The sequence below is a fragment of the Poecilia reticulata genome, chromosome 1, assembly GCF_904066995.2.
Source record: "Poecilia reticulata chromosome 1, P_reticulata-male-v2, whole genome shotgun sequence".
Lineage (NCBI taxonomy): Eukaryota > Metazoa > Chordata > Actinopteri > Cyprinodontiformes > Poeciliidae > Poecilia > Poecilia reticulata.
Genome location: NC_088830.1, coordinates 22165005 through 22189661, shown reverse-complemented (window position 1 = coordinate 22189661; position 24657 = coordinate 22165005). Strand labels below are relative to the sequence as shown.

Below are 24657 nucleotides of genomic sequence, written 5' to 3'. Positions count from 1 at the left end.
CTGTCTTAGCAGAGAATATTTTTAAAATTGATTTGTTAAGCCTGTTGATGACATTGAGCTGACAAAATATTATGTAATACTGACGATAGGATCTCAGAGTTCTGGTTTAGTGCAGGAGACCCGGAACAAAGCTCCAGATCGCATTTTGCTGTAAAAGTGATATTTGATTAGAAGATGAGAGCGTTTATTTGGATATCCGTGAGCCGTAGTGGGTGTTGGAGAAAAGCATTACTGACCCGTTCGGTCTGGAATAAGCGCTTTTCATCTACGTCTTTTGTTACAATACGGTTGTGCTTCTTTTCACACAGCTTCGGATCAAGTGCGACACCGGTTCTGTCCCCGTGGGGACGCGGATGTGTGTTACATCTAAAGAGGTCATGGTCAGAGCTGGCTTGGCAGGCCTTTGTGGAACACTGTGTGAGGTTTTGAGCAGTAGATCCATCACTGCAATGTTACGGTGAACATTGCTCTGCCTGCCAGCTCGCAGGACACTGATGGATAGAGCTAGCACACCTGTGCAGCGCGGCGTAACGCTGCGGCCCTGAACGCTCGGCGACACGCGGCCAGAACCAGATCACCGGCCAGGGCCGGTGGTGGCGCTCTGTCAGTGCGTGTCTGGTCTTACAGGAACATGACCCGCGTGGGTTTCCAGTAAACCAAGGTTAAACATAGTTATACTGGCTGTGTGTTTACGTATTATTAAATTATCTCCCCCCTGGCTTGTCTTGTTTTGCTTTTGCTCACAGAAAGCAGACAGCATGCACGACATGCTCCTGGACGTCATCACGTGGGTCGGGATCCTGTTGTCGCTCGTTTGCCTGCTGATCTGCATCTTCACATTCTGCTTCTTCAGAGGCCTGCAGAGCGACCGCAACACCATCCACAAGAACCTCTGCATCAGCCTGTTCATTGCTGAGTCACTGTTTCTGGTCGGGATCAACAAGGCCGATCAGCCAGTAAGACGTTTGTGCTTGTTATTATGCGTGTGAATGTCCGTATTATAGGTTTGGTCAAAGGCTCAGGAACTCTGTTCCTTAACAAGAACAAAAAAGAGGAAAATAAACAAAAGTAGACTTTATATTTTGCTTAAATGTTTAAATTATGTCTTTTCATTCTTTCCACTGGTCTGATATACTGCTCTGCCCGCAGTTATTGGTACCTCTGGTAAAGATGTGTAAAAAATGTTTCATATAAGTACATTATTGGCAGCTTCATAGTGTCAGATTAAAGCTTTGGAAAAATCCAGCCTGTAATTTAAATGCGTTGATTCATTTGGAAAAAACTAATCTTAAGAATTAATTATTTCATTTACCAATCAATAACAATCCAATTAAAAGTAAATGTAATAGAGATATATTTTTGATATGTATTTTACTTTATTTTTAAGGTTGGTCAGAATATTTAAGAACTTCTAATTAATAATCAAGGATTTTCCTGTGTGTCATGGAATTTAACAGTAGCCCATTTATTTTAGTATAAAGTACAAAAATCCATATTTGAGGGGTAAAATAGCCTCCAAACCTTACAGTGATAGCAACAACCATTAAATCATTAAACAGTATCTACATGCAAATCAGTTGCTTTGGATTGATGCCATGTAAAAGGCTTTTCTCACCTAGAGTCACAAAGTTAGTTGAAGTTTGCTGGGATCTAAACTGGAGCAGTGAAATCTGATAAGATGGAAGTTAAGCTACAGTCTTTGTCAACAGAAAAAGGATAATGTGAACATGTGAAGCCGTGGGTCCTTTGCTTCACCAAGGTCTTGGGAACCTTGTTAAACTGCATGACAACATAAATTCTTTTAATCCTTAAAATGTGTCGCATAATTGTATAGTGACCTCTATTGACTCAGTGCGTTTGAGCAAGAGTAAAATACGAAAAGATTGTCAGCTGATAAATGTTCCTACAGATGTGTTTTACTCTGAGATGCCATCGACAGTGATGCCAACAGATCTGACTGGCACTGTGACATTGTTTTCATAATAGATATTAGCACATCTCTTAGATCTCCTGAGTATCAAATAATCATAAACAAACATTTCTCAGGGTGGCTTCCTTTTCTCTCATTACCAACTGATGGATTTATTGCAGTGGTTCTTTCCCCCAAAATCCCTTGTTTTCATTTTAAAGAAAACATAGCGACAGATTGGTTGTACAACGATTTCCAGCTAATTCATAAAAGCATTGAGGACCTAGATAGAGTTAAGCTGTTGTGCTTTACACGGCAGGCTAATTCACCCATGATAAATATGTGCAGGCCGAGGGCTTTAATTTGCCTGTTTGAAATCCATTCTCAGCAATCACAGAAATGATTTACAACACACGGTGCTCTTTACACAGACCTGCCTCATAATCTATTAAAGCTTATGTGCTGGCTTGGGTGATGTCATTGCTGTGTTTCAGTCTTCATTTGTCACCTTCTCCCTCAGGCTGAAGGAGCCGCAGTCTCGTTCTCTCTTACTGCATTATCCTGTTAACCGTGCAGACAACATTAAATAAACCATTTCCCAAAAACTAAGAGCCACTCGCTGCACATTTTTGTAAACGTGACCCCCACGACTGACCGTTTATTCCAGAGCGGCACCGTACTTAAAAAATTAGCTCCCAGTACATGCGTCACTGCTGAAGAGCAGATTTAAGCCTGTTTGAAACACAAGGTGAAATAAAAGTGCACTTAAAAAAAAAAAAACTTTCTTTTTCTCAGGTGTTGATTGTTAATATTTGTCAGTGGCACCTTGAAAAGTTTATTCTTTGCAAGCAGTTACAGTCAAGGACTACTGATACTGAGCAAAGCCAAACTTAAGTTTGCAATGGAGACGCTACCTAAAACAAAATATCATATTGCTATTGATTTTTTTTTATTTTTATCATTATTGTGTATTTTTAGTAGATAAGCCTGTAATACTATTAAATCTTCGCATGATGTATAATATTTTCACAGCTTCTCTTTTATGGGATCAATCTGATATTAAACACTACTTGATAACATTTGAACAACACTGATTCATTTTGAATGTAATGCAAAAGTTCACTTATTATAAAATAAGCTTTGGATTTATATGAAAACTAATCCTTCATACTTGACCTTTCTCTGTCAAAACAGTGGGAAGCAGTTCCATTTTGCAGAGATTTAAAAGGCCTTTTCTTAATGTTATTTCTGACAGTGGTCATTCTCATGATGAATTAGTTATTGCCCAAATGGACACACAAACCATTTTTCTGATTAAGTTTTGACTTTTTTGCGTGTTCTGTTTATAAAGTAAAGTAAATGATGTGTTCATGATTAGGTGTTTTGTATGTTTTTATTGTAAAAAAAAAAAACAACAAAAAAACCTAACATCTGGTTTTACATTTAACCCTTTTCATTACAAAAAGTGCTGAACATGTATGCTGATTTGATTATATACCAAATTGAACTGAACTCTTCACCTTCAGTACAGCAATTCAACCTACATATTAACCCAACTACAAAGTATTCAAACTGAAATTACTCAAGTTTGGATTTTGACAAGCCTACTTGTGCTTTATTACTTCAGTTCAAAGACGCTGAGTCACTTTGCTGCAATTTTTCTCTTTTGTGCCCATATTTGTCATTGACTAAAAGTCAGTGCTGCCAACCCGGCTCACGTCTTTTTTTTTTCTTTTTTTTTTGTCGGTTCTTGATGAAAGAGCTTTGCTACCTTTGTCTGGAATGTGGTCAATCAGCACAGGCTGCAGCTGTGAATGCACATGTCTCTTGTATCTTTCTCACTTATCCTCTTAGGTTGTAGACAGCAAGTGAAGTGTGAACTACAATTAAAGGTTTTGTTTGAAACCCATTGGTTAGAGCGACCGAATCAAAGCTCAGACCTGAATAAAGTTAAGATCTGTCAGGATTAAGAATTGTTTAAAGAAGCAATCCATACAATCTGACTAAGCTTGAGCTATTTTGCAAAGCAGAATGAGATAATATTTTCATCTATGGTGAAACATGTCTTGTCGGCATCGTGCGGTGAAGAGACTTTTCTTCACTGAGATTCCCAGTCCAGTCTGAGTGAGATAGAGCTGAGATTTTAGCATTTATATGTACAAAGCTGTTAAAAACACATCCAGCAGACTTTTGGCTATTGACACACGGAAAGATGGTTTAACAAAGTATTTACTAAGGAGGGGAGAATAAATCTTTTCAGATTCGTATTTGAAAAAAAAAGAGAGAGAAAAAAAACTGAACAACATGTGTCCTTTTTGTTTTCATTTGACAATTACACACAGCGTTGTGTTAATTTGTCACATGAAATCCCATGAAGGCACACTCAAATTTGTGGTCGGAACATAGCAAAATGTGAAAAAGTTTAATTCGTACTTTTGCAGGGCACCGTATCACTGCCAGCAAAAAATTTCATCCCTAAAAATGTTCTTCCTTTTGTGAATGTGATAAATTACTGCTCTAAATCGGACTCATATCCTTATCGCCTGCAGTATATTTTTCTGCTCTCCAACTAATCAGTGCAGGCGTCCACCAGCTTAAATATTTCTGTGTGTATTTCGTCTCCAAGTGTAATTCGAGTCTTCTCTTTCTCTCTCACCAGATCGTCTGTGCAGTCTTTGCGGCCTTGCTACATTTCTTCTTCTTGGCAGCCTTCACCTGGATGTTCTTGGAAGGGGTGCAGCTCTACATCATGCTGGTGGAGGTGTTTGAGAGCGAACACTCCAGGACTAAGTACTTCTACCTGGCAGGGTACGGCGTGCCAGCTGTCATAGTGGCCGTCTCGGCCGCCGTGGACTACAGGAGCTACGGCACCGACCGAGTGTAAGTAGTGTGGGGGTGAAGAATGCGTGGCGTGAAGCGGAGAATGGATGGACGGGGCAAGGAGGACGGAGGGGGAGGGAAGTGGGGGCTGAGGCTGGAGTGCCTGCTGTCATTTTGGCTGCGACTGCCACAGTGGACTCAACAAGCTTTGGCACTTCTCAAGAGTCGATACAGAGAGGCTGAGAGGGGAGAGAAGCTGAGAAGGATGAAGAAGAGGAGAGAAATACGGGGACGAGCAGCAGAGAATGCACCACAGAGTGCCTGCGTGAGCGCAACAGCGAAAATGTGTGAATATGGAAGGATTTAGCAGGCAGGATAGAAGGAGGGAGCAAAAGAAGTGTGGCTTAAGTGTGCGAATGAAAGCATTGAAAAAGGGGGGTGATAGAGTGGACTGTTAGCCTGTGTACACGTCCATTCTGGTCTGCAATCGAGTGTGTCGAAATGTGGCTGGCCTCTGCTGCGGGGGCACACAGTGGTGGGGAATGAGGATGTGCTTAAAAAGCACAAGGTCGTGTATTGACGTATGGTTGACACCTTTGACCTCAGACGCTGCAGGACTCCTAGAAAACAGCATGCATCTCATTCATATGAAGCATATGCAAAGTAAGCAACAACAACAACAACAAAAAAACTATGAAGGCTATACCCAGTTTCACTTGAGTGTCAAAAATCTGTGAATACTATGTGGTAGACCAATGCAAAGTCGTTCATTATTGGTAAGTAGAAGTTTTTTTTTGTTTGTTTTAAAGAAAAATCTGTAGAACCATCTTTTGATGTAAAATCAGCTGCAGGTCAGATAAATGCTGGTACGTACAGGAAGCAAAACGTTTGTTGTCATTCTGGCCAAGACATTTTATTTTTCATGAGAAACTTCAGTGCAGAGCTGCAGGGAGACGGTGAGAAAATGTTGACAAACTTGACAGTATTTCCATTTTCATTCATTAACCAAAATGAAATAGCTGACCAACACACAACTGCTGTCAGACACCAAAAGAGAGTCCAGCCCAGGTGACACCTGTCGGTCCAGGTAATTCTTATCTTGGTTGGTCGGTCATTACGCCAAACTCTTTCCAGATAAAAGCTACATAAAATCCCAACAAAGTACATTAAGGTTTTCTATGATGTTATAAAGTTTATGTTCTCATTAGCTGTCCCTCGTTATGTGGCTGTTTGAAATTTGAACAGGACAGTAACAAAGTGAATGTTGGGGAAAAAAAAAAATCTCTTCCCTCAAGTACAATTAAAATATTGAAATATTGTAAGGTATATAACCTTTAAAAGATTCACTGGCCTAAATGTTCACATTTATTGTTCCATCTGGGACCTATTGTGGCTCAGACAACGCATCGCCTCATAGAAAGCGAAAGACGAGGGAGGGGCTGAATTTAGCTGTGCTTAACGATCAAGCTACACCAATTCACAGGCCACTTAGATCAATATTTCATTGCAGAGTGATCATTAAAGCATGAGAGTCTGAATGCCAAGTTCTGGATGAATAATCTCACTGCATCCCATTAGGTAGCGAAGCATTGTGGAAAACTTGAGACGGCAGGTTTGAAAAGAGAAACGAAGAAAAGATAAATGGCACGGCGTGCGTTAGAAGAATGAAGCCGAGCGTCACAGAAATATCAGGTGTCGTTAAAGGTTTGATCTTAGTAGTTTTTGGTAATACTGTACCCAAATATCTTTTTAATAGCTCCGCGCCTGTCGGCCCTCGCCGATCTGAAAAGCGACTGACAGAACTATTTCCACTGGAAATCGCTTTCCCTTTGAAAGCAGCAACTTTAATCACTCATTTATCACTCCAGCTTTGAAAATGACACCACTTATCATTTTTAGCATTAACACACTGAGACAAAACATGTGAAAACATCACACACCACTCCTGCTGTGTCACTCCTGAATATGTCCCCTTTTCTTTCCCCCCTCCCTCGTTCACATCCCATAATGAACGGTGGCTCTAACTTGGCAAAGGAGCCCTAATGGAGGGTTCTGTGACTCAGTCAGGGACCCATAATGGAGGGCTCACTAATGTGTTGGAAATTGAAAGATTAATAATTCAAAAGCAGCTGGTCATGAATCAGTTGGCCATTTTGCCGCCATCTTTCTCTGCAAGCAGCTGGGCCTGACCTCAGCGGAGGGCACTGTGGGACATTTTCTCCCCCCGCCCCCCTCCCCTGCTTGCTGCGATTTACAAGTGAAAATGTTTTCGGATTGATGTGCTTTAGCATACAGCAGTATATCTTTTGCCAGCGCAGCTAACCTCAGTGTCAGAAATTGCAGGGTGTGTCGGTATTTTCATGCAGGTTTTGTGTTTGCGTGCAAATCTTACGTGTCCGTTTGCGTGCCTCTGCTCTCCACTTTAACTTCAGAGCCATTCCCAGACTCTATAAATAGCCTTGCGAGGTCCACATCAGTAACTCTGTATTCAAATGAATTGAGTTGTGTCACATTTCAGCAGCTGCAGTATGTTGCGATGTCATATATCTGAGCCCTGAGGGGGAAGTAAAGGTTTATAAATCACAGGTACTCATCCCGTGCCGTCTCCCCCTCTGTGTGTGTGATGTATGTTTGAGATGTGTGCGTCATCTATTTTCCTCCTACCTGTAGCACTTCTCTTACTTCTTTTATTTTCACGCACTTCCATTCTTTGTCCTCCCATATTTCAGCTGCCGTATGGCTACGTTGTGTCTTCTGTTCTCTCCCTTGTGACTGTGGCAGTAACTCTTTGCTAGTCTGCAGCCATCTGGGACAGGGCTCGATTTTGTTTCGTTACTTACACTAGTAAAGCAAACTGAGTTTAAGCTCTAACATTTACAGTCCATTTTATTTGGCCTGGATATTTGATAGCAAAATGTTGATGTTTCTTTTTGCAATATGCTTATTCAGATTACTTGATTTCAATTACTTTATTAAAATCTGATAGGTTCTAACTGTTCTGTTTTATACTGACTTAAACTTTGGACACAAAAATTTAACTGGATTTATAAAAGGAGAAAAAAAATCTATGAAAACCAACTTACCCCTAAGTAAATAAGCTAATGAATTTACAAAGGACCAGTGTGATTTGGAATGTTTTGTTCCCTAAATAATATGGACTCATTTAAACAGCTTTTAGTTATTATGGGTCTACTATTAAAATGTGCTTTATAATATGACGTATTTATGGGTGACACCAAAGCAGTAAAGGAGGAAGCTTTTAAAGTCCAAATATATTTTCTTGACACTTTATTTCCCACATAAATATAAAAAACTGCTAAAGATTAGATAGTCCATTACTCAATCAGAAATGCCTGAATACACAGATTCAGGCTGAAAATCATCTTCATTTGATTATGTATGGATGAAGTAACCTATCTAATGTTGGATTTTGGGAAGTTGCAGTAATGACATCATTGTGTGAGAACACATTGTGTTTTGTTCAATCAAGAGCTAAAAAATTAAGAAAGACAAAGCTATGGTGTATTTATATATTTGTACTGTGTGCATATAGCAACACGTCCTTGAACGTTGAGGTTAAATAGGCCGAATGGTGACTGAATGACACTTTAACTCAAAGAGACACTTTAGTAACCCACATACAAAACAGATGACTTGGTAAAAAAATAATAAAAAAGAAAGATGAATGCAGCAGACTTTTGCACATGCAGAATTGTTTACAATAACTGGTTATCATGAGCTATTAACGTTAATATCATGAGTTCAAGCCCCGTTTTTTCCCCCCATCATTTTGTTTACGCTTGTTAGCCTAAACAGAACATGTCATCTACAACTCACTCCACTACCAAATATATCCACATTTTTGTTTAGACATTTTCAATGTCTTTTCAGCCTTTAAAAAGGGTCACTCTGTATTGATAAACAGACTTGATTAAAATGTTAGTCATTTTATTACCTTCCAACATTTCTTTTTATGGCTCATGCATCTGTTTGCTGTTATGTTTCCCATGCATGACGTCTCTTTGTCCCTGCCTGCAGGTGCTGGCTCCGCCTGGATACATACTTCATTTGGAGCTTCATAGGACCTGCTACTCTCATCATCATGGTAAGATATCGAAGCATGCAAGCTTTAAACGGCACCGGGTTCACTTTGAGAGAGGCTGTGGCAAACTGGTGCAGGAGCCACGGGCTACATTAAGGTGTTTGTTAATCCAGCACAAGGTTTGCCTGAGCTCCTCAGCAGTGTTAGAGTAAGCGGAGGGAACTTTGTGTCAACTTAATAATTCCCATTCACGGATTAGCTCTCACGGAGGCACACATTCCTACAAGCTGGAAATCTCTGGAGGGGACACAGAGCACAAATCACTGCACGTTACACAGATTATGATAATAACTCGGCAAAGTTAAGATGTTATTAGGCATTTACTTTTTCGTCTAGGAGATGTTTTTTTTTTTTTTTTCCTCCTGACCCAGCTGCTTGACTGTAATGCCAGTTGAACATGAGCTGCCAGATAGTTTCCAGCTCTCCCACTGGAACAACGCCGAATGAGTCTCAGCAGTCGGCAAACTGTTATGAGAGGAGACGTGCCACTTGAATAACTTAAACAGAGACAGAAATAGAGTGAGGTGATCCAACACATAAAGCACTGTATTTGATATAAACAGAATGAAACGACGATGGGATACATGTCCAGTTGCCCAGTCGCCGTTTTTTTTTTATTTTTATTTTTTAGTCAGGTTAGAAATGTCAGTCTCCCGCCGATCTAGTCAGAGCAGCAATAAGAGCAGAGCCCGGGTGAAAATGACACCATTATGACCTGATCTGATTGGTGACAGCCTCCGAGACCCTGGCGCAACGGCCCAGGCAGTCATCGTTAAAGCAGCCCATCTACACATTAGCGGGCCAATCGAAAACACAGCATCTACGAGAATTGTGCTTCTATTGTTACAGTGATCATTACGTGATGTAATGACTGCTGTATTATCCCTCAAGCTCCAGTTGCTGTATTTTTGAGCACACAAAGGTGGGTTGATTGTGTGCTGAAATTGTGTTCCCCAAGCCAATTACAGCTGGAAGGGAAATGAAATGATGTGCGCTGTTTTGGAGTTGTAAGTTGCTCCTTTGACATTGCGTCTTTTAATTAGTCTCGTCGCTGCGGAGGATCTTAACATGCGCGCCTGCATTTCTGTGTTTTGCAGCTGAATGTAATCTTCCTCGGCATCGCCCTTTATAAGATGTTCCATCATACGGCCATCCTCAAGCCAGACTCCGGGTGTCTGGACAACATCAAGTAAGTTTGTTCTGTTCGTGCCAGTCTGCCTCTACACAGCAGGGCTTATGCTGAAAGCAGGGGTGGATTATACAGGCGTGGATACATTTATGCTGAGAAAGGAGTTTGAGATTTTGGGGAATAGACTTAGGGTGTGGTTGTTTGCTTGGCAAAGAGGTTTGATGCCGCTCTAATGTTTGGTTTCATTTGGAATTAGATTAGGGTTGGGTAATGAAAGGGTGGAGGTGTATGGTTTGTTTGGCACAGCTGAATGTGTAAGCAAATTATTATGTTTAACATAACAATTTACGTACGTTGAGTTATCTTGTCCACGCTAAAAAAGATAATGGAGCTCCAACTTCAAAAAAAAAAAAAAGTATTAACTGGTCACAAGTAATTGAATTAAGTCACACTTAAACTTAACAAATTAACTTGAGTAAATTTAACTTGAGTTCTTGTGAACACTTAGCGCAAAAATATTTAAGTTTAATCACTTGTTCTCTTTTTAGCACATTGAAAAAAGACTATATATCAATTAAGTTGTATTTCTTTTTGTTTCACTAAAAAAATAGGAACAAAAAAGTAATTTGCCAGTAGAGTAACCTTATTAGTTTGATCACATTCTCTGTCTTTACCTCAATTACAGATTTTAAAATAAACTAAAAAAGAAAACGTCTGTCAAATCAGAAGTCCGACTGTTAAAAACCGGATTTCTTATTCATTTAATGCTGACTGTGTTAAACGCCCATATAGGACAGTAATATGTCAACTGTTTTTGTCTCTGAAAATTTTAAACAACGTATTGTAGCAAATGCTTTCTCCCACACACAGAAAGCAGTTGCTCTTCACGATATTAATAATGCATAATCTTTTGGCAGAAAGAAGACACAAAAGTATTTAGAATGCTTTTTTGTTTTTTTTATTTATTTGTGTGTTTTTTAGCTGGATTCAGTATTGGCTGGGAAAAAAACAGAAAATCAGTCACTAACTTCCGACTGATGTTCTAAATCAAGAACAGACCTTTTGTTCTCGGAAATATTCACGTAAAACAAAGTGTTGCGTGAACATGTCTTTACATCTGTGATGTAATGAAGCTCAGAACCACCTAAGCTGTGTTCAACAAATATTTAACAGGGAGAGTGTGATGCTATGTTTGACAGCTTACCTGGCTGAGCGGAGGACAAACACAGTGTGTCATTTACCCTCAGGACCCTCACCAGGCTGTGTCTGTCGCTTAGGTGAAGACTAATTAATGAAGTTACAAGTGCTGCCCACCTGCATAAAATGTAGCAGTCAGTAAACCTACGTGGCTGTAGAAATTCAATAAAGTTAGAGGACATACTCCAGATAAGAGCTCTGAGCAGCAAACGTTCAGATTGAGCTCTTGTTAACTGAGAGTTAAACTTAGATTGGTAATAAGTAATCAGCTACAAGCATGTTTACAAAGACGCACTGGAGTTAAACCTTGTGAACTGTGCATTTGGCAGTAAAAGCACATGAACCAGAAAGGATATACAGTCATGTTGAAGAGAGACTCGAGGCTTTTATGCTGCAGACATTTATAAAAGTCTTGTGGTTCCAAAAGAAGCCACGATTCTCACCCTTCCACCACTGTGCTTTACAGCTGGTATGAGTTGCTTCTGCAGACATCTTGTCTTTGACTTCTACATCAAATGTGGCTCTTTAACTGATCGTCCATTTGATCCCAACTGTCCGAAGAATTTCCAGTTTCTTGAAGAATTTCCAACACAAGAAAACTGGATTAACTCTTGAAAGAATGAAACTTTATCGCATTTGTGACAAAAGGGGAATTTTTAAATTTATTTATTTTTTAGTGCTTTACTAAATAGCTTCTGGCTAACTGTCGTACATTCAGATCAACGTTTTGTACCAAGTCTAAATAAAACATATTTCATATTTCCAAGAGTTTATTTTTCCTATACATTGCATAACTCACGTTGAGGGTTTTGTTTCTGAAGAGGCTGAACCAACCTGATATTCTGCAATTTCTTAATTCAAGTTCAAACTCCAATGTAACCTGGATTTTAGCTAACAAGCCTGCCTGAGCTGTGGACAGATAATAAGTCACTAAATGACTTGTCTTTACTGAAGTTCTCATTTGATTTTCCCGTCAATGAATTCTTTCATGAAATCTGTGTTATGTTAAACGCTTAGCAAAAAGTTATTGAAAACTGCAATACGGTTATAATGTGATAAATGACTAAGAAAAGAAATCAATTAATTTACATTTTGTACTTTTGTTTTGTGTCTTTCCGTAGCCTGGTCTGTCTGTCATGGTGAAAACTGTCTAAATTGTGTGAAGTCATCTTTCGCTTCATTATGTCATATTTTTTTTTATATTATTTCAGTAATCACCATCATAATTTCTGTTTTTTTATTTCTTCTTTTTACCTTTAATTTATTTTTCTTCACTTTGTTTTCTTTGTCTCTTTAATCTCACGCCACCCTAAGTTATCTTTGTTGTGGATTGATTCTGGTAAGGCGTCTTTCTAGTGAGACATTTTGTTTTTGTTTTATTTGTTTGAACAAACTATTCAAAATACCTTATAAACTTAATTTATTGACCCCCTATGATTTATTAGGGTCTAGTATACAAATATTTGACTTGATCTGATGAAATATGATGCCTTGCAAAAGTTTTCACATTTTGTCACGACTGCAATTTTCAGTCATTGTTCTCGGGATTTAATCTGGCAGAGTTGTGCAAAGAACAACAATTCTGGCTTAATTACATGTAGTAGAAATATGAGAAGTGTTACAATCCTTTGTATTCGGTCCCCTTTACCTGGACATCCCTAAATAGTGTCACCAAGAGCTTCAAATCTGTTCTTCGAAGGGTCAAAGGGCTTTTTAGAGAACAGTATTTAACAACCACCTGGACTGCAAGATGTTAGAAAGAACCTTAGAATAATATAGCTTGTGAGTTATAGAGAAACATTTTTCTAATCAGTGGTAATGTATTTCTGCTTTGAGTTTATTGCAAACATTGACCCCAGACAGTGAGCAATCTAGCTAACTGATGTGAAAAAAAGAGAAAGTAATGATTGCTTCCATCTCAACAAAACTGTTTCATTATAAAGGTTGCAAACAAAATAACTTTGTTTTATTTTCTTAATTGAACTAGAATATTTGAATTCCCTGCTAAAATATTTTCTGTCGCATTAGACATGCACACCCACATACAAGTGGCGTAGGGAGTCTGAATCGGGTGTTACTACATTCATTTATATTTAGAAATAGTTCAATCAGTTATGCTGATATTGGACACAGTCAAATTGCAATAACCATTTGCAATAGCAAGTTCAGGCCTGACAAAAAGCATCATAAATATGAAGGGACTTAATAAACCAGTCAAGTTTTACACTTAGATGTTTAAGGCAGGATTAGGTTGTAAAACTTTATTACAAGCTTTGAAGATTGTGCTTAGCACTGTTGAATCTCAAGATGGAAAGAGTATAAATCAGAGAAGTAGCCAAAAGCTATCATAGGTGTAACACTGCATGAGCTGGCATTTATCCATAACTCAGTTTAGAGAATATGTTGACTAAAAAACCATTAGCCCTGCAATCCACAAACCTTTCCTTTAGAGAAAAGTGGTAATAAGAAAGTCGTTGATCATTCAAAGCTGCAAATACTCCTAACTAAGATTTACCAAAAGCCATTTGGGAAAAACAGAAGAAGGTCATCTGGTCACATGAAACCAAACGTAAACTTTTTGGCATGAAAGCTGGTATGTAGAGGAACACAAATTATCTGGAAAACATTCACCCTACTGTGAAATAATAGTAGTGGCAGCGTTAAACTGTGAGGACTCTTTTTTTTTTCCCAGCAGGGAGGCTGCTTACTGTTGATGGGAAGATGGATGGAAATAAATAGAGGAAAATTCGGAAATAAAATATGTTAAGAGACTCCAAAAAGTTGAGATGGAAGTTAATCTTGAAGCAGGGCAATGACCTTAAACGTGGAGCCAGTGATATCATGTAATAGTTAAGATCAATGCATATAGATAGATTAAAATATCCCAACATAAATCAAACTGAAAATCTGCGGCAAGACAAAAAAAAAAGTAATAAAAAATGATGTTCACATCCATCATTAGTTGATCTTATCTTTTTCTTTCCACTTCACAAGCATAATATACTAACTTTGTCTTGTGCTATTTTACACCAGGTCCCAATAAAATACAGGGGAGTGAATATTTTTGCAAGGCACCATGTGTTAACAGTGTTGGCATGTGAATTTGGGGCAACAGCTATGAGAGAGAAACAGTAATTCAAGAGGGATTTGGAGGAAGAGGTGAAACGGTGGGATAAAAGAGAGAGATGAGTGCAGCCGTTATTGAAGAGGGTCATCAGGCGAGCTTTATTGGAGGTTCTGTCTCGCCTGAATGGTGCCACAGAGGGCAACATCGAATCAATCACCTCGGTCTCACTCACTTACTCTCCTCCTCTGTCTCCCTTCCTTCCTCATAGCTCTTCTAATATCTTCCTCCACATGTTGTCCCCCCCCACCCCCCCTCCCCCTACACCTCCACCCCCACTGCTTCCCTTTGCCTCTATCCCTCGCATTAGAGGTGATCACTGCCCAGTCAGCCAATCAAATTAACAGTCATCTTCTCGGCTGCGGCGGACCCAAAAGTTTGACCTTTGGAGGGAAATGTCATTTGTAATGGCTGTAATGTCCCTCTACTTACTGCCCCGTGAAGCCAATCACATTCGCACAGACACAGACACACACTTATGCGAGCACCTGCCTGGATGTGCCTCGGCATGACCGCATTTCTATGACATTTGGCCTGTGACTCATTCGTTTGTAGCCTTTATTTAAAATAAAAGTTTACAGCTCTTCTTTGGAAAGTGAACTGCGTTGAGCAGGCAGAGCTCTGGACCCCATTAAAAGTAGTGTTCTTTAACCCTCTGACATGTATTCAGACTGATGGAGTTTGGCTGCAACTCGCTGAAAGTACAGCGTAAAATACTTAGCGTTTTTGACAGCAGCGGTTGATGTAATCTGCCTTTTTACCCTTCTTCCCTCTCCTGAGATGATATCTAAACGAAGAAATCCACTCTGACTTGTAAGGGTGTAACTCTTTTTAAGTTAAACTCCCACTGTTCCTCCATCCCTCTCCCACAGTGTCACGGCTCTCCGTGACCCCACTCTGACCCCCTCTCTCCTGATCCCACATGCATCAGCCTGAGCTGGCTGGTTTTTCTGATGCAGAGAGCAGGCAAAGTTTTGCGAGTCTGAGTCTTAATCGTGAGGAGCACACTACAGCTGATGGAGAATGGCTCATTTCCAATTGCTTCCCTTTCCTGCGCAGGTCGTGGGTGATCGGCGCCATCGCCCTGCTGTGCCTGCTGGGCCTGACCTGGGCATTCGGCCTAATGTACATCAACGAGAGCACCGTGATCATGGCCTACCTCTTTACCATTTTTAACTCCCTGCAGGGCATGTTTATCTTCATCTTCCACTGCATCCTTCAGAAAAAGGTGAGCTGGCGGGAGAGGGAATGTTTGACAGAAGTGAACATATATAGTACAGTCGTGGCCAAAAGTTTTTACATTGAGAAACTCTTTTTTTTTTAATAAACTACACTGCTTCAGTGTAGTCAGAATGTTCTGTCAGGTGTGTCTGTGCAGACATTCTATTGCAAATAGGAATAAGACCAAACAGACCTCTTCAAGGAACTTTATCACTATGTGTGACACATTATAGAGATTAATTACACACAGATGGATGTTTGAACGCTTTGTTTCTGTAAATCATGATTACTTTCCTCTTGCAGGTAATGAAAACATGACATTTAAAATAAAAATTTCACATCAGCCCATTAAAAAAAACACATTTAATTCAAAAATGTGGGCTTAATGAAAAGTGAAATGTTATTTTCAAAAGGTACCTTTTAATCTGACAAACTGACCTCGCCTATTTGAATTTGTTAAATATGACTGTACAAAACTGGGTCCAGAGCAAAGAGACAAGACCAGATTTTATCAATATATATATATTTTTTTGCAAAACATATCCAATTTAATTTTGTTTTTGTAAATAGAGTAAAGGTCTGAAGTTTTGAAGAATCTGTAAATAGTATCAAATATTCCAGTCAAGGTTTGGCAGTTTGATTATTTTCATGTTTTCATGGCAATCTCATTCCAAGGTGATGCAAATGCCATTGGAAATTCTGTTTTCTGTTTTACAAGTTGAATTAAGTTTTCATTACTAAGCTGCTATTGTGTTTTAGCGCAGCTAGTGATGCTTGCAAACCTTTAAAATGAGAAAACATGTAAAACTAAAAAAAAAAATGATTGAGAAATGAATCTATTTTATTAAAAGTTAGCTTAGAAAAAAAGCATTTAGAATGGATCCGTACCCAAAGATTCAGTGTGTTGATCCCTGAGCAACTTAATCACTTTTACCTTTTGCCACGGTGCTTGGAAAACACACCGCCAAACTGCTCCTGGATCACCGGTCAACGTTTCTCCTGCTCTACGGAGAAATGTTTCCGTGTTCCCTAACCTGGAATTGTAGGAAACATTTGCATGAGCAGCTTAACACACAGAACAAAGTAGTTATTTTTTTCGGAAACTTTCAAATTTGCAACTGAATTTTATCTGATCATTTGTTTTACTAACTTGGAGTCAAATCAAGTCACAATAAACACACACTGACTATTGACCATGACTTTACAGCACAAAGTCATAACCCAAAACCTTAAACTTTAGTCATAGAAAGACGTATCAAAAATGCATATATATATATATATATTTTTTTTTTTTTTTTGATAATGCTTTGATGTCTGAGCTGCAGTTGTAACAGTTGCACACTGATTTTTTTTTCTATTTTACTTTACTCAAATTAACTTCTATCTCTCCTTTTATCTTCAAAAGCGAACTTCTTTTACACTTTCAGTTTGAATGACCTAAAGTACTTTTGAAAGTTGTTAGCAGTTCTTTTTGAAGTTACATGCAACTTCTAGACAGAGCTAAGACATCATGACATCAAATTTTCATGCACATACAGTATATAGTTGTTTTTATATATATATATATATATATGTGTGTGTGTGTGTGTGTGTGTGTATGTGTGTGTGTGTGTGTATGTCCGCGTGTACATGGGATATGGGATCACCTATCCAGAGAGAATGTCCTCAGAGCTGTGCTGAGGTTTTCTTTGGCCCCAGCCCAGCTCAGTTTCTCCCAAGATGCATGGAGCAACTCGGCACGCAGCTGTTCAAACAGAGCATGTGGCAAGACACGTCTGCCAGTCCAACAAGCTTGTTAAAAATCAATTACGGCTTTATTTGTTCTAACTTGATTGGGATCTAAGTGCAGATGCTCTGTGTGTACAAATGCATCAAACGGCTCTCCAAGGAAAGTCTCCTTTTCGGTTGGATACGTGGCTTTTTTTTTTAGGGTTAGTGTTAGCAGAGAAAAGTTTATGAATTTAATCTTTTAATGTCTGCTTTTTATGGGTTGAACGTTTACTCAGGGAGTAGGAGTAAAAGAAGTGTTTATTTTACCCTACTTTGTCAGGAGAAAAAAAAAAAGTTCCTCAATATAATTAAGGGTGAGGTAGCATACTTCAGTCAGTTTAATTATTTTATTTTTTTCACTTTATTGAATTCCCAATTCATTTGTGCTTAGGTGCGCAAAGAGTACGGCAAATGTCTGCGTACTCACTGCTGCAGCGGCAAGAGCGTGGAGACGTCCATCTCCTCCTCCAGTAAGACCACCACCTCACGGACCCCAGGCCGCTACTCCACAGGCTCACAGGTGAGCTTACCTGCCTGCACACCTGGACGCTACAGCACAGCAGACTCGCAGGTGAGGCGGGAGCGCGCCATGAGGGGTTTGGGTCTATCGTTTTTCACTTTCAAATTGTCAAAAAAATTTAACTGTACAGAGCTCTGCAAAACTATTGATACCGCTTAAATTTTCTCACCTCTCATGACATTTCATACACAAGCTTCAGTTTATTTTAATGCTATTTTATGTTACAGACTAGGACAAAAGAGTGCAGAATTTCAAAGTGGAAGATTTTTCTTTTCTTTCTCCCCAAAGTTAACACTTTTTACAACCAGATTGCTGGCTCTACCAGAATTGAAAACTGGTTTTCATATGTGGCGACTGACAGCTTTGCCTCCAGGAATACGTTGATTTAGCACCACTTCCCATCAGTATCCCCCACCACATGGTGCTGCCACCACCATGTGTCTTGGTTGGAATGTTGTGTTCAGGGTATTATTTGTTCTTACAATGTTCTTTCAATGTGTTCTTGCCATGTTTCAATCAAAGCCAGATTTTTTTAAGTGTGTGGAGAAAAATACTGGCGGCAGATTTTCCCTCCAGAACTGTGGATCTGTGCAGATCCTGCAGACTTAACATAGGTCTCTTTGCCGCTTCTCTGATTTCTGTTTTCCTTGTGGAACCTGGCAGTTCAGGTGGACAGCCATGTCTTTGTACTTTATGTGAATTTGCGTAACATGCTTTTATTGATGATGGATTAAATTGTCCTCTGAGATAGCCAAAACTTGAGATTTTTTTTTTTTAACGTGGCCTACTTTAAATTGTCCACAGTGTTATGTTTGGCTTGAATGTTGTGTTCCTTGGTCTTTATTATGCTGTTTGTTCAGTGATGTTGCAAGAAAAGCTTTCGAGGCCTTCACAGGATTTATGCAGAGGTTACTTAATACACATGTGGATCTTATTAACAACTAATTGCACTGGATTTTTATCTTGGGCTATCAGACAGCAAGGACCTAAATTAAAATGTTCACTATACTTTTGCCATTTTTAAATGCTCTTTTTTTTCCCCTTAGCATTTTCCTTCCACTATCCTAATTATGCACTTACTTTGGGTTCTTGTGTCATTTAAAATCCCAAAACACATTTAAAATTTGTTGTGGTAAAGTCATAAAATCAGGAGATCTCACAAGATCTGTGAATAGTTTTGCCTAACACTGTGCATCTTAACGCAATTCATTCTAACAGCTGATTTTGAATGGAAATTTTCTTTTGGCGTGAAAGTGAGATAACCCAAACCCCGCCCAACATGGACATTGTTGCTGACATTCAGGTTTACAGAGTGAAAACAAGACTGATGCATGACTTTTTGTCCCTTTCTCGTTGGTTCTTGCTTTGTTTTGCTTTGTTTTTTTCTTTACTGCCTCTCCTGCCCTTGTTTTGCACATCATATTCCACTTTTCTCACCCGATTTCTTCCCCTTTCTGTCATCCTTTCTTTCCTCCCTTCACTCGGCCCTGTCCCCCTCACTCCCTCCCTCCCTCTGTCACAATTGCTTTCTGTTTTTTCGCTCTTGCCTTTGCCCCCATGCCCCGCCGCCCTCACCCCGGTCCCCCAACACTTTCTCTCTCTCTTCGTTTCTCCTCTCCCTCGTGTAGAGTCGCATCAGACGGATGTGGAACGACACTGTGAGGAAACAGGAGTCCTCCTTCATCACTGGAGACATCAACAGCTCCGCCACGCTCAACAGAGGTAACCACGGGATACCTACCATTTGCTTCCACATCACTGTCACTACATCTACTTTACTAATAGCAGGGGGGTTGGAGGCTGCACACGCTGTCATTTAGCAAAGTGGTGGGAGTCCAAACTTCTGATTATTGTATCCTTGAAGCGAAGATGATGAAGAGAATAAGGTGTAAATATCACTTCCTGTTTTTAATGCAGCTTCTGTGGGTGGTTTGCAGGAAGAAAAGAAAAAGGGGCAGCCTCCTGTCAAAAATAGAACACCACCCTTTAGAGTGGCAAGCTAGTACTGCAGGGGGTTGGGTGGGGGGCGGGTATCTGCATCGAAAAGGAAGATGTGTGGTGAGGCAATATTGAAAAAGTAAAGTTTGTGTGTGTTTCTTGCTATTGCTTGTCTCTTGATAACTAAATGTTCAGTGCCCTACAGAAGTCTTAATTTCTGAATTAATGTGATAGACCAACACAAAGTAATGTATAATTATGAAGTACAGGGAAACAAATATATATATATATATATATATATGGCAAGGAGAAGGGTGGGTAACAAATAAAAACTCACAAAAGGAGCATGCATTTGTTTTCATCTGCTCTGAGCCAACACTTTGAAGGAGTGCAATTATAGCTGCAGGTCTGTTGGGGTGTTCCTCTACCTTCTCCCTGTGTATTTGTCACCTCGGATTGCACTAAGAATGTCCTGAACGTCAACCGTGACATCTTCCCACAAATTCTAATTCACATTTAGGTTCTGGACTTTTTGTTCTAATGCATATTTATGCTAATCTAATCAAAGTCACGTTCATGCATTGGTAGAGTTGCAGTTGTGCCATGCACTTTCCGTTTTTGAGGATGGGAATTGATTAGGTGACTTCTGTGGATAAACCCTTGCACTAGATTTTATTTTGGGGGGTATTGGAGTAAGAAGGATAGAAGATGAATGTTTACCTCCATTTTTTAAATTTTTATTTGCAAGAAAGTTTCATTTGTGAAGGAAAAATGTATTTACATTACTCTGTGTTGGTCTGTGAAACGTTCAGCGTTTCAAAGACATTATTATGTAGTTTACACACCAATATGCAAATGAATAATTACAGTACACTTAGGTAAATCTAGTTATTTAGATAAGCTGATTGTATTCGATTAGGGGTAGTATAATTAGAAAGCTTTTCAACAAAGGTTTAGCTCATGCAGCTGAAAGTATCACTGACATTTTCAGACATTTTCGGTTTCCTTCACTCCAGCCTAGGACACTATAATGGACCATAGTAGCAAAATCCATAAGCACAACCAGCTTAGGGCTAGTGTAATGAGGCCGTAGACACCTAAATGGCCAGACAGTCTGACACGCACACACTCACTGGAAACACACTCTGCCATTTGTTAGTCTCCAAGTTGAGGGGTGGCCCTCGCTTTCTTCAGGCCACTAATAAGCTGTTAGCATGACAGATGGATACTAAAGCAGGCACGGTGCGTGTCAGCACTTGAATTATCACGCACTTAGTGAGGCTGGGCTTAGGAAACTCACACCTCCTTTCTGCTCTCACTCTTTTAAAGTGCGGTGGACGGAGCTGCTCAGCCAGAACATTTCCAAATGACTAGAAAGGGTGACACAATGAGCGAAGGTGGAATCACTTTCAATTATTTCAGTTCGTCGAAATTTGCGGCTGCAAAGAACTCTTTTAGTTGTTACATTTGGATACTCGCTTTATCTGATAACATTCAGACAACAGTATTACCAAAAGAAAGAAGTAGTTCTTAATAACAACGTAATTATTCCCAGGAGATGTGTGAATTTTTCCAATCAAATATGTTTGAGTAATGGCAGCGGTTGCTGATGAAGACAGAATAAATCCAAGCAAAGATAATTGCATCACCGAGGTAACGTGTAAATTGACAAATAATGTGCGGCCGCATGCCACATAGATTATTGTATAGAAAGAGACAGAAGAAAGGAAAAAAATATATATATATTTTTTATCTCGCCTGCGTTGTTTAAGTCACTAGAAGTCTCTACTGTGAACTGTCTTGAAATAATCTGAATCAAGTTTTTTCAGACAGTTTTTGAACCGGTCATCTGTGACAGCTGTGAGTCCAGGCTGTATGGATGATTTTCTACATGGTTCATTTCTGCAGGAAATGCATACAGAGCTCATTTATAGGATACATTATAGGGATAATTTAGCTTGTTCACTGACTTGATACAAACCTCCAAACGTCAAATCCAGCATGTTCCATAACAGACAGATATTTAAGCCGTTATAAAGTAAAGCACAGAAATGTTGCTGCGCTCCTTTGAGCCTTTCTGTCATTTTCAGGCCAGGATCATTTTGATTCCCCCAGTACATGTTACTTTACTTTGAGCTTTAGTTTTATTGAAATATTGAAGCAGGAAATTTTCCGTTGGGACATCCCTACTTTAAGCATCGTTTTTACTTTTTCCCTCTGTTTATAGATGAGGATTAACTCATTACCATTTCTCACAAATATTCTATATCACCATATGGGTCAAAATTTTATTGTATTATATTGACAAAAATAAGCTGTTTGCAAAAAGTTGGGTAAAAGAGAGGGCTTACCACGTCAAAGAATTTTTTTTTTGTTCCAATGAAATATTGATCAAAGCAGAGTAGCCCTATGGGTTAAAGTTAGCTATGGCATAGTATATGCTATACTTAAAATAAAAAAAAAAGTTAAAATGCCTTTGATCCTGCATTTAGTTACAGCAAAAATCCAACCAACCTCCACCTTCAACAGTCAGAGATCTTAAGAAACACAAGCTGAGGAGCAAGAATATTAAAATCTCTGGGATGCTCGCAGCAGATTAAATCCAAACAACCACAGCACTCACTAATGCAAACACTGGTGAGATAAATATTCTTCTGTCATGCCAGAGATTTATATAAAAATCATTTCGATGTTTTAGTGTCTCTGTTAGCCGTAAGACAAATACTCACTTACAGGTTGAGCTTGCGAGCCAGTTGTTGTTCAGTATGAAAAGAAATTGATTTCGGCCAGTCAAGATCATTTATATTCCGTGTTATTTTTTTTATAAATGCAGTGTCTTAATGTATACATGATTTGTCTTGTAGCAAAGGAAAAAAAAAAAAGCACATATTTTGTGACCCTTTTGTCCATTAGCTATGGTGTATTTATGCGTCTCTGCTGAAGCGTGTTGAACTGCAGCACAGCCTGCTCTGAGCTCTGCCACGCTCTCGTTGTCTCTCTGTCTCCCATCCCCTCTCCTCACTCAGCCTGTACGCATCGGCTGCAAGAATGACTTGTCAAGCTTTTTCTCGGCTTTCTCCCTAAACAGTGTTTGCTCGTTTGATTCACGTGTCCTCTTCTCTCCCTCTTTCTTCCAAACACACACTCGCTCTCCATCTCACTCTCCCGTCTTTTTTCTCTCCTCCTCTTCTTGCTCACTTCCACTCTGCAACGGCTACACGCTCTGTCCTTTAACCTCTGTCTTCCACTCTGCTTCGTTTTTTTTACTCGACTGCTTTTCTCTCTCTTTTTTTTTTCTCTCTTGCCTTGGCTGTTGCTCTTCCTCTCTCTTTCTCTATCTGCCTGTACCAGGAGCCATGGCTAATCATCTTATAACTAATGCTCTCCTTCGTCCCCATGGTACTAACAATCCTTATAACACTCTCCTGGGGGACTCGGCAGTCTATAACAACCCAGCCGTGGGCATGTACAACACCCAAGGTGTGCCTAATGTTCCTATTATCAATGTTCAACTTTTAAAAGTACTGTTACAGTTTTGTATACCTTTTTTTTTTTTTTTTTTGCATGGCTATCTTATTTAAAAGCATTTAAGAACTTAACTTATGGTTCTGATGTGAGCTGAAGAATGGCACTGTAACTTACTTGCATGCATACTGTATAATTGTGATTGTGTGACTTCACCAATGTAGTTGCAGACTGACATTATCTTTTAGAAGCTGCTAGAGGTCTTAAACGGAGACAAGATTGGTTGTACGAAGTAGAATAATTGAAAATTGCGTCCAGCTGGCTGTAAATGAGAAGGTTCAAAAGCAAATCCTCCCCAAGTAAATCATTTTCTGAATTCTTTGCTTTTGTGTGAGACGGCCGTTTATATATTTTTTTTCTCTCAGCCAAACTACAGTACTGTTAGAAAGTTTTGCCCATGACATACTTTTTTGTTGCATCTAAATGTTTCAGATCTTCAAACATATCAGATAAATATAACAAAGAAAAACAGGAAGCAGTTTCCAAAAGATGATTAATTTTTTTTCAGGTGGACAGAGTTATCTAAATCAACCTGGCTCTTTGTGAAAATGCAGTTTCCTCCCTTATTAAATAATTGTTTTTTTCATGCCTTTTTTGAAAACACAAATAAAAACAATCTCAAAATATAAAGTAGGCTAAGATCACAACACCACAAATTGAGACATTTTTGTCTGAGCTACATCTTTAAAATTATGTTCAGTAGTCATGCAAAATAAAATTAACTTAAAAAAATTAAAAATAATAATTTATGCGCTTAAAAGAATTTATGTGAAATAAAAAATAAAAAAAACATCCTTCAAGGCATTAAGGCATGGTCTTAATGCCTTGTCTCTTACCACAATAAAAAAAATAAAAATTATGGTCAACATCTATCTGTCTAGAACGGATTACAAAGACATTTCTAAGTCTTTAGCACTCCAGTGAACCATCGCAACAGTCAGATTTTTCTATTGAAAAAAGCACAAGGGTGGAAAACTCTTCACCGAGTGGCCGGTCACCCAAACTTACTTCAAGAGCATATCAACAACTCATCCAAGAGTTCCTGCAAAAAAAAAAAAACTGAGCCCAGCATTAGGTACTGCAGGTCTTGCTAACGCTAAAGTCAGAGTTTATCATTCATCATGGAGTAAGTTACCAGTTTGGGTCGTCAGCATCTTGAAACACAAAGTTTTCTTTATATTTTTAATATGAACGACATGATCTCTATCAACCAGGTTTTAAATTTCTCCAATGCGACTGAATGAAAACGATTCCAAAAAGGAAGAGTTGGCCAAAATTCCCCCCGTAGTGATGTAAAAGACACATTGTCAGCACTGGCAGAATGCATTATGGCTGTTGCTGCCACCTCTGGTGACAGTAGCGGAAATTAGTTTTAGATGGTAATTACTGTCACGTAGAGCCA

The 24657-nt window shown here is 39.2% G+C and overlaps 1 protein-coding gene across 11 annotated transcripts in view; it reads left to right on the top strand.

Annotated features, from left to right (window-relative positions):
* Positions 1-24657, top strand: part of adgrl3.1 (adhesion G protein-coupled receptor L3.1) — a 161401-nt gene that overhangs the window by 131619 nt on the left and 5125 nt on the right. For 3 of the 11 annotated variants that reach the window (XM_008416710.3, XM_081609017.1, XM_008416701.3), the window contains 8 exons: positions 747-956; positions 4569-4789; positions 8768-8834; positions 9929-10020; positions 15341-15509; positions 17664-17843; positions 19421-19514; positions 23082-23210. In XM_008416710.3, coding sequence (XP_008414932.2) covers positions 747-956; positions 4569-4789; positions 8768-8834; positions 9929-10020; positions 15341-15509; positions 17664-17843; positions 19421-19514; positions 23082-23210 — 1162 coding nt within the window. The remainder of the gene's footprint in view (positions 1-746; positions 957-4568; positions 4790-8767; positions 8835-9928; positions 10021-15340; positions 15510-17663; positions 17844-19420; positions 19515-23081; positions 23211-24657) is intronic. The other 8 variants (XM_081609045.1, XM_008416776.3, XM_081609040.1 and 5 more) reach the window with 4 other exon arrangements.